This window comes from Silene latifolia, chromosome X, assembly GCF_048544455.1.
Source record: "Silene latifolia isolate original U9 population chromosome X, ASM4854445v1, whole genome shotgun sequence".
NCBI lineage: Eukaryota > Viridiplantae > Streptophyta > Magnoliopsida > Caryophyllales > Caryophyllaceae > Silene > Silene latifolia.
Window position 1 is genome coordinate 319,668,210 of NC_133537.1, and position 10,445 is coordinate 319,678,654.

General features: G+C 31.7%; 1 protein-coding gene across 3 annotated transcripts; it reads right to left on the minus strand.

The window, feature by feature from the left end:
- Positions 1 to 338: 338 nt before the first annotated feature.
- LOC141617876 (lipid droplet phospholipase 1-like) lies at positions 339 to 5,024 on the minus strand. Of its 3 annotated transcripts, XM_074435008.1 has the most exons (11): positions 4,836 to 5,006; positions 4,119 to 4,252; positions 3,402 to 3,469; positions 2,875 to 2,945; positions 2,521 to 2,733; positions 2,241 to 2,404; positions 2,082 to 2,137; positions 1,948 to 2,000; positions 1,743 to 1,866; positions 1,389 to 1,486; positions 339 to 752 (listed from the first exon to the last, which is right to left on the minus strand). In XM_074435008.1, the coding sequence occupies exons 2-11, from the start codon at positions 4,139 to 4,141 to the stop codon at positions 681 to 683; spliced, it is 942 nt and encodes a 313-aa protein (XP_074291109.1). In that variant the 5' UTR covers positions 4,142 to 4,252; positions 4,836 to 5,006; the 3' UTR covers positions 339 to 680. The 3 variants fall into 3 exon arrangements, with proteins under 3 accessions (XP_074291109.1, XP_074291108.1, XP_074291110.1); XM_074435007.1 differs by having other exon boundaries at positions 4,119 to 5,024; XM_074435009.1 differs by lacking the exon at positions 4,119 to 4,252.
- Positions 5,025 to 10,445: the final 5,421 nt, after the last annotated feature.

Genomic DNA, 10,445 nt, shown 5'->3' on the forward strand with positions numbered 1-10,445 from the left:
GGTTTGTTAATAAGAAAAGTCGTGTGTACAAACATAATTTTTACAATCAACAGTTCAACACAACCTAACAAAAGCGAGGACTCCTCTATATCCTAAGCTCGGTGATAGATGTCTATATTTTCTCGCCAATATCTTGGCACGTGTTAAAGCTGCGTTGGTGTAAAGTCAAACTGAGACAATTGACCTGAATTCTATGATTTTATCCTCCCATTTCGACTCTTTCCCAAAAATCGAACATTGAAAAAAAAAATTGAATCAAAATCCTATGAAAGTTTTTCAAACTTTCGAGTTACTCAGGAAACGTAGATAACTAGATACCCAACATTGTACAAACTCCAGAAGAGAAAAGGCCACCTGACCGCTATATATAGTCTGGGAGTACATAATGCCACAAGACAAGGTGATCCAACAATTCCAAAAGGTATACAAAATTACAATGTTCCTATTGATATACATTAAAATGTACGAAATTTTATTTTATATTAAGATAAGACTAAAATGAAAGAACAAAACTCCAAAGCAAGGATCATATAGTGCATTGGGCAGCCTGCAAGGCTCTTCCCATTCCACTCGAAAGCTGGAGGCCAGACTAAATGATAATATGAGCTATCAAGAGCCAACCAGACATTGAAATTAATAGGGCCTTGAAATGAATTAATGAAGTTGGATGTAAAACTCTCTTACAAGATAAAATGATCGATCATATGTTGAATTACATCTGCGCCCTCTACATGCATATACTGTTCTTTCACCTGTAATAAGCAGCAGAAAAATATGGTAAACACCCCCAGATTAATATCTAAGGCAGGATTATATGCAATTATAGGTGTCTGAGAGCGGTACAAAGTCCAACGTTTCTTGGCGGTCCTAGTAGTTCAGACACCTCTAATCAGTGTCCCTTAAGAGGAGAAGGGGGTTCCTTGACAACTGAAGATTTGGCAAATTTTCAAATCAAGAGGCGTTATATTGGCAGTTGGATTTTTGAAGTCTTCCCTTTTGGCTCCACCATTGCCTTCAAGTGTTCAGTGCGACAAAAAAGGTAACCAGGCAGAGCATAATCCCTTAATTTTAATCGTGAAATTCGATTAATAAACATCAAGCCAGAAAACATAGCTAGTTTACAATCGACGAATAATTCCCTGAAATAGGGGTAGATGATAACTTTTCAAACATTAAGTGATTATCAAATGGTTAATCTCAGTTTCAAGCATTAATATCCGTCATATATCACAAAAATAAAAATATTCCTATAGGAGGTAAAGGGAGGCTATTATTTTGACTTGCAGAAGGGAAAATAGATCCTCCATTTCCCTCCAATGATCCAATCCAACTTGCTATCCAACCAAATAGCAAGCATACAATAGAAAACAGAAAATCGAGAGTGAGACCTGGATGACACTATGAGCAGCAAACCTAAGCTTGCTGCTGTGAAAGCTCACATCAACCTTCTCCCATGAAACTCGAGATAAGCCTGTTACAAGCTCCTCTGCCAAAAAAAAAATGATTAATGAAAGTCAAATATATAAAATGTCAAACCAAAAAGGAGTGGCAGGTAAAAAAAAAAACGCTGACAGTAACTGGTAGAATCTCTTACAAAGTTATGCATATTAACTCACTTTGTCAGCAAAATTCACAGGCTTAAAACATCAAAATACAAGAACACAAACATCACAAAGCACAAGAGGCAAAGCGGACAAAGGTTGGGAACCAGCTCAGAATGAATAATGCAAATGTTTACAAACCTTCTATCTTATCAGAAAACTCTGAACTCTGAACTTCCTCCAACGCAGTTTCATCAGGTTCACGCGCATCACAGTACTCCTCATAGACAACATGCGGATACTTCTCATTAAGAGAATCTTCCCACTAGCAACAAAGATGTTTTTTGTCAAGAAAACTAGGACGAAACTGGAAACAAGACTTGCGAGCAGTGAATCCATACGATACCTTGGGTAATTCACTGATACGTCTAATGCAGGACGTCCTCCAGCCAACAATATCTTAAAAAATGTTCGGTAAAAGAAAACAGAAATATAGTAAAAAGAATTATGTAGACATAGAACAGAGCAAACGAAGGATACGATCATATCCAACATTTGAATATGCAACTCTACGCTTGAAGGCCCGTAAAGCTGATCTGCACCAAAAGGCAAGTGCACCATTTGCAATTCAGGCTTCAGGCTACTGATAAGCACACATAAGTAAACAAGCAATAAAAAATATTGACTACTTATACATACAGGAAACGATATTCACTATTGTCATCCACCATCCGTTTAAGCAATGGCGGCTTCCCTTCATCATAATCGGTCAAGAAAAGATGTCTACCAGTTCTTCTGAATATCCAATGGATCACATAACCAGCAACTTTTTCAATTGCACTAAAGCCGAAGAGGAATGGTACCTAGAACCAAAGCAATTGGTTCAAGAAGGTAAATATTACTTCGTATGAATGAAGGGGACACAAATATGCGGAGAACATTTGAGAGCTACATAATAAAGAAGAATAATAAATGGTACCTGGTTGTTCCCACGTGAACCAAGATGAGGAGTCGCTACAGTAATAAAATTAATAGCTTCAAGGCCGCCTATTGTACCTCCAGTGTGTTCACTATCGCCATCAGGCTGTTGATACAGCATACCAATTGCATATCTAGCAACTAAACCACCAACAGAATGTGCAACAAATGAAATTTTTTGTAGTTTGGGCAAGAGCTTAATGATTTCCAGAACCTGAAATTGCTGAGCACACTCAATGCCAATAGAATGGAAGTAATGTTGCTCTCTAGATAACAAGAGGACAGAAAAACAGCACTAAAGAGCTTTTTTGACATCAAATATGTTGCAAAACAAGCCAGATCCATGTGAACCAACCTCTGCAACTAATCTCTGAGCCATTACATCTACCCCATCTAATGTCAGTGTGGCCCCATTTCGCTCACTACCTGCAAGATATGTAGGAAGTCAAGCCAAATCACTTTGCATTCAGAAGATCCAGCACTAATATATTTAATTATTTATACAAGCTGCTTTTCAAACACGATAAAGACAAAACTACTAAACCACGAACTCTTCCTAAAAAAGAACTTTACTCACTTATTAATGGCAAAGATGTATAGAGAAAGCAAGTGCATCACGTAACAAAAGTATATAGTGTGCATTCGTGTATAACATCATTTAATTCCATAATGACTTGTTTTGTATGAGATTACAAAATTGAGCAATAGTGATGGCTTTTGCACGCCTTCAATCCACTAATATGCAGACGATTTCCTTCTTTAGTTTCAGATCATCTATGACTAAATATGAGGTTGATTATCATGGACATCCATTGACGACGTCATTATAACAAACATCGCCCAAAATGTCGAAACATATAACCACATCATCATTTTACTTACAGTGAACAAATACTTTATCAGGAAGCATTTTGACGAACTGTTCTGCGCCAAACTTCCAATCCGCGGCACTGCAGTCATAGAAAAAGGAATCACTTAATATTGAATACAAACAACGACCACTTACATAAAATCCAGCCAGCATCCATATCAGTTGATCAACATACAACAAATTACCGTCATATGCTGTATACAAAATTACTAGCACAAGTTCTTATCATATCAGTCCAAGATAAACATCTCACAACAACTAACGATAAAGATTCGAACTAAATCAGCCAAACCAAAATCTCCAATAACTGAGTATGTCAACATAATCACTCATTAATTAACAACGAAAGAAACAAACTTTTCTAATCTACCTAATAATACTAAACCTATGTTAATCCAATACTTCCTTAACTGGTGTATTACATATCCAATACGACACAACACTTCAACAATTCATTTTAGAACAAAAATTGCAAACTTCGCACAAAATAGCCGTATCCAATACTCCAAAACACCATGACGAGTCCGATGCTTGCAAACTGGTCACAGTAACATAACACTCAACAACGGCAATATTTTACAAATTTACACCTTATTGTTAAGTGTGAACCACTGTGACAATGAAGTTAAATTCACCCCAATAATATTTCCACATGATCAAATTAAACAATATTAAGCTACAAAAAAATTAACAGAAAATAGCCAAAAATAGAAACAAAGAAGCTAAACCTTCCCAAAATGCCATGAACCATAACAACAAGATGATCAGGAGAAAAAGATAATCCACCATTATCACAACTCCAAGCATCATGACCGCCATTCACTGAATCCTTGTTACAAACCCCATTTTCCACAATAACCTCCTTTTCACCCATCAAATTAATTCAACAAACCAAATAAAGTTCCAAACTTTATGTGCAAAATGCAATCAAAATCCCAAAAATTAGGCAGTAGATGATCAAAAATCTTAATCAAAATATAAAACCAACCAAATAAAGTTTCAACTTTTGGTTCAAAATTCAATCCAAACCCTTCAAATACCAAAAACTAGGTAGTAGATCATAATCAAAATACAATATCAACCAAATATTGGGTTCAAAATTCAATCAAAATCGAAAATTTAGGTAGTAGATGATTATAATCATAATTAAAATAAAGTTACAATCTTTTGGTTCAAAATTCAATCAAAACATTTAGTTAGTAGATGATCAAAATCATAATCAACATACAAAACCAACCAAAATTAAAACCCAAAATCTAGATAATCCTCAGAAAGTTGTGGGATTTTTGGGTGGAATTATTGATAAACGAAAAATTGAGGGATATATATATGAAGAAAAGAGGTTTAAGGGTGTGAACAATGTGACAAATATAATTAGTTTAGTTTAGTTTTAGTTGTCATCCATCAAAATCAATTCAATTGCTTGTAACAATAGAAGTTGATACCGTTTAAAAGATACTCCAAATGATTATTAGCCGACATCATCGCCACCGTCCTACTTCTGCCGGAACACGTCGGTCCATACTCCACTATTTTTGGGGTCATTTGGTTCAAAGAATCAGAATAAATTAGAATGGAAAACCTCATACTCCGTACATTCTTTTCACAAGTGTTTGTTCTATCTTAGAATGGATTGAGTATAGTAATAGGGTGGGGATTTAGTTATATTAATAGGGTACTAGTTGAGATCCCGTGTTAAAGCACGGTATTTGTGAGAGTTGGATATATAGAGGCTAGAGCTCGTAAAAATTTAAAATATTTACATAAATGAGTACTTATAATAAATGTTGTAATGTACTAATTATAATGTTAGTAGTATTATACATAAAAAAAGGGTTATTATTCAAAGGATTTTTAGATTACGTTATTTTTGTGTGAACCTATTTTTATTATGAAAAGTAATGATAGCTGGCGATTATGGAACAACATAATCTAATATAGAGTCACTACTTTGTTATTGCATTGATCAGAAAAATTTATAGATGACTTAATCTTTTAGTTTTAGTTATATGAGGATTATAGGGGATAAGATGATTGAGTTAGGTACGAAATGTAAAGTTATAGAAGGATTATAGGGGATATGAGGATTGAGTTAGGTACGAAATGTATCTAAAGTGCATATTGACCTTATAACGGAACATATATAAACAGTATACGACACATCTAGAAGGATGATTTACAAACAATTAAAAATACTATTTACCCCCATACTCTTTTTTCTTTTATTTTTAATAGGAAAAATTAAAAGTATTGAATCTTTATTTTTAATAGGAAAAATTAAAAGTATTGAATCTTACTCCATATACTTTATTAAGAACTACCCATATTAATAAGGATGAGATACCTTAAAAAAAAGACAGTTTATTTAAAAAAAATGCAAATAAAATTGAAACCATGCAAATTTATTTATTCAGTATGGGTGCATCTTGTATGTCAATGATTAAAAGATTAATATATTTCAGTCAATATATTTCGTAGTATATAAGTATATAATCTCGTAGGAAGATTTGGTAGTGTATAATATCGGCCCCACTTTCTTCTGTACTATATCAATTGCGTTGAATTCGGAAAGAATAATTTAATTTGACTTTATAATTTATTGAGATATTTTATTATATGGCAAATTTGTTAGTAAATCAATCATCAATTATTATAATTTTAGAATGGGCCCACCACTATTGTCAATCATTTCGGCGGGAAAATATTGATTAGTTCTTATTCTTTTAGTTTAGTGGGGATTTGGTTGGAGCTTTTGAAATGGACTAGTATTGGTGTCCGGCTTTGCTCGGGCTACCTCTACTTACCATTAATTTTTTTTTCATTAAATAAAATTAGTTAAAGTTGCATAACACATAAATTTATCATTAATATACTTTTTATAACATATCCTAAAATTCCGATTAAATAAATTTTGAGACAAATTCACTACTCCCGCTATTAATATTTTACTTTTATTAATGAAATAATAGTAATAACATTTCACTACTTGTCCGTAATCATTGTTACTTTCAGTACTCGCAACGAAATTATTGTTACTGTCACTATTGCCGCATTAATATTGATAATTTCACTACTCCCGCCGTAATTATTGTTACTTTCACTATTGCCACATTAATATTGATTATTTCACTACTCCCATTGTTGTTTCTACCACTCTTACTAATCTCGTTGATAATATTGTTACTTTTACTATTCAAATGAGTGATTACTATCATATGACTATATCCAATGTTACTAAAATTATTTTCTTTACTGACGAAATTACTTTTACTACTTAGGCCTTGTTCTTTTAAAAGGATCGATCCGAATCGAATTGAACTTATAGGATTCGAATCGAATCGAACTTATAGGATCTCGAATCGAATCGAATCGAACTTATTGGATCTCGAATCAACTTATAGGATTCGAATCGAATCGAACTTATAGGATCTGAACTGAACTTATAGGATCTGAACAGAACTTACACTATTCGAATTTAAATGAATTTATTATTATTATTATTATTATTATTATTATTATTATTATTATTATTATTGTTCTTGTTCTTGTTCTTGTTGTTATTTTTATTTTTATTAATTTCTTTTAATTTTTTTTATAAAACTGCAACTATTATTATTATTATTATTATTATTATTATTATTATTATTATTATTATTATTATTTTATTATTATTATATTTTTTATTTTTTATTTTTTATTTTTTATTTTTATTTTTATTATTATTTTTATTATTATTATTATTATTATTATTTTTATTATTATTATTATTATTATTATTATTATTATTATTATTATTAACGCAAACTTTTATTGAGATTAAACAAAAATTTTACAAGAAATTAGTGGGCAATCAAGAGAGAACACTGATAAGAAAATATAGTCTAAAACACGAGCTAGATAAGATAATAACATTTTTCCGCTTTATATACATTGGTTTGTTCATACATTATACTACGGTTACATTACGATAAAAAATAATGAGAAGAGTGATAATTTTGTTTTAAAAATAATAATGTATATATGTATCGAATAATTAATAATGTCAAATATTTTTGCGTCGATTTTTTAAAAATGATACTCTGTATATAACTTTTCTAAACTGAATATATAGGATCTGAACTATAGGATCTGAACTAAACTTATAGGATCTGAACTGAACTTAAAGAATCTGAACTAAACTAAACTTATAGGATCTGAACTGAACTGAACTTATAGGATCTGAACTGAACTGAACTTATAGGATCTGAACTGAACTTATAGGATCTGATCTGAACTGAACTTATAGGATCTGAAGTGAACTTAAGTTAAGTGACTTTAAGTCCAAAAGAACAGGGCATTAGTCATGCAATTTTAAGAAGATTATATATTTATATAAATATATTACATATATGCATTAAATCAAATCGAAAGAATTATGCAATATTATATATTATGGAATCTAACTTGAATTAGTTATAACCTACTTATTATATTTTTGTATGTTAAATAATTAACATCTTTATCTCTATGCATCTAATAAACTATAAATTATAATAAAATTGCATAGATTTTAAATTTAATATATAATTTTATGATGATAATAATTAATACCATAAGTGTGCATGTTTATACTAATTAATTATTTTATTTTAGGAAAATTGATCATCTTCTAGTCTTCTATAAATATTTAGGAAAATTACCAGGCATCTACTTTCTTTTAGTCTCCTTGAAATTGACAGTCTTAATTAATTATTTTATTTTAAGGAAATTGACCATATTTAGGAAAATTACCAAGCTTCTATATAATTTAATTTTAACCCAAACTATATAATATTTGCATTGAGATCCCTTAATAGGGTCCATCACACGGTGCTATTGATTTAAAACTATATAGTATAATTAATTTGTATAACTTTCTTTAATTACATTGAAGTCCATTGGTTTCTGGATTTAATATATAGTACTAGTATTGGTGTCTGGCTTCGCCCGGGCTACCTCTACTTACCGTTAATTTTTTTTTTTCATTAAATAAAATTACTTTGCATAACCCATAAATTTATCATTAATATATTTTTCTATGACATGTCCTAAAATTACGATAAAATAAATTTTGAGACAAATTCACTACTCCCGCTATTAATATTTTACTCTTATTAATGAAATAATAGTAATAACACTACTTGCCCGTAATCATTGTTACTTTCACTACTCCCGCCGTAATTATTGTTATTGTCACTACTACCGCATTAATATTGATAATTTCACTACTCCCGCCGTAATTATTGTTACTTTCACTTTTGCCGCATTAATATTGATTATTTCACTACTCCCGTTGTTGTTTCTACCACTTTCACTAATCTCGCTGATAATATTGTTACTTTTACTATTTAAATGAGTGATTATTATCATATAATATAACTATATCCAATGTTACTACAATTATTTTCTTTACTGACGAAATTATTTTTACTACTTAGGCATTCAATTTTAAGAGGATTATATATTTATATAAATATATTACATATATGCATTAAATAAAATCAAAAGAATTATGCAATATTATATATTATGGAATCTAACTTGAATTATTTATAACTTCTTATATTATATTTTTGTATGTTAAATAATTAACATCTCTATATATCTAATACACTATAAAGTTTAATAAAATTGCATAGATTTTAAATTTAATATATAATTTTAGGATGATAATAATTAATAGGATAAATGGCAATATACTACCTAAGATCTTCAAAGTTTTGTGTTTTACTACCTAATATACCTATTTATACATTTTACTACCTAAAACGGCACAAAATCATGCAAATCGCAACTAAATGGCCGGAAAAGTTACTTAAGGGTGGTTTAAGTGACCTGCGATTATAAGAGTAATGTTGTTTGACGATTTTGCCCTTCTTCCCATTTAATCACTCCCCTTCCTCCATTAACTCATTTCTATTACTCACCTCACTCCCCAACTCCCTCATTCAATCCAACGCCATTATCATCCATCCATTATCATCATCACCCCAAACCCTAAATCATAAAATCACCATTGCCCTCGCCATTGCTGAACCCAAATCAAATAATAGCAATCATTATTGCTTAAATTGAAGGACGTCGCCATTATCATCTATTTCTGATTGAATTAAGTTTTTTTTTATTGTTCTAACCTACTTTCTCCACTAGGAGCACCCTCACCAGGCGGACTATGGAACATACGAAAGGGAGCCTGGTTGATAGCTAAAAACGCTTACCCAACTGTTAGGCCTGGAAATCCGCAGACCTCCCTGATCAGTATCTCATCTAAATCTGGCTATCAGGCTGTCAGGATGTCAGGCTATCAGGACACATGAAGATAGGCGCCAGGCCATGGAGAGGACAACGGTCAAAATATCAGGAGGATATTAGACCACAAACGCGTATTATAAAAGGATTATATGCGCAATATTAAATGGAAAGATCTTGCAGTAAATGCAGTAATTAAGGGAGAAATATTGGCAATTATTGTGGACAATTATGGAGAATAATCCGCATTAAATCCAGCATCAGGCAGCCGTTCAAGTGAAGCCTATATAAAGAATACTTTGAAGACATTTGCAACACATCATATACACAAGAAGAAGCACACATCTACATACACAATACTTAGAGAAGTAGAAGCATTGTCGTTATCATACAATTATTCTCCTAAATTACATAGTGAAATCCTCTCTTGGCTTGGTGCCCGTGGTTTTTTCCCATTCAAGGGTTTTCCACGTACAAAATACTTTGTCTTATTAGTGTTATTTTTGTTATATTCATTGCACACATTTTTACCCTGACGACCTGACCAATAGACCGATTAGAGCTAGTTAACCCTACTTAAATCTACCCTGACCTGATTTCGCCTTGCGCAAAATCCACACAAAACAATTGGCGCCCACCGTGGGGAATCTAGCTCTTTAAATCCTTTTTTCTTATCTTACAAAAATTCAAAAATCCTACAAAAATGGCCCAACCTACCGTTGAAGAACAATTGAATGCAGCTCTCCAGCAAATCGCTGAGTTGGAAAGCCTGAAAGAAAAGGTAGCCC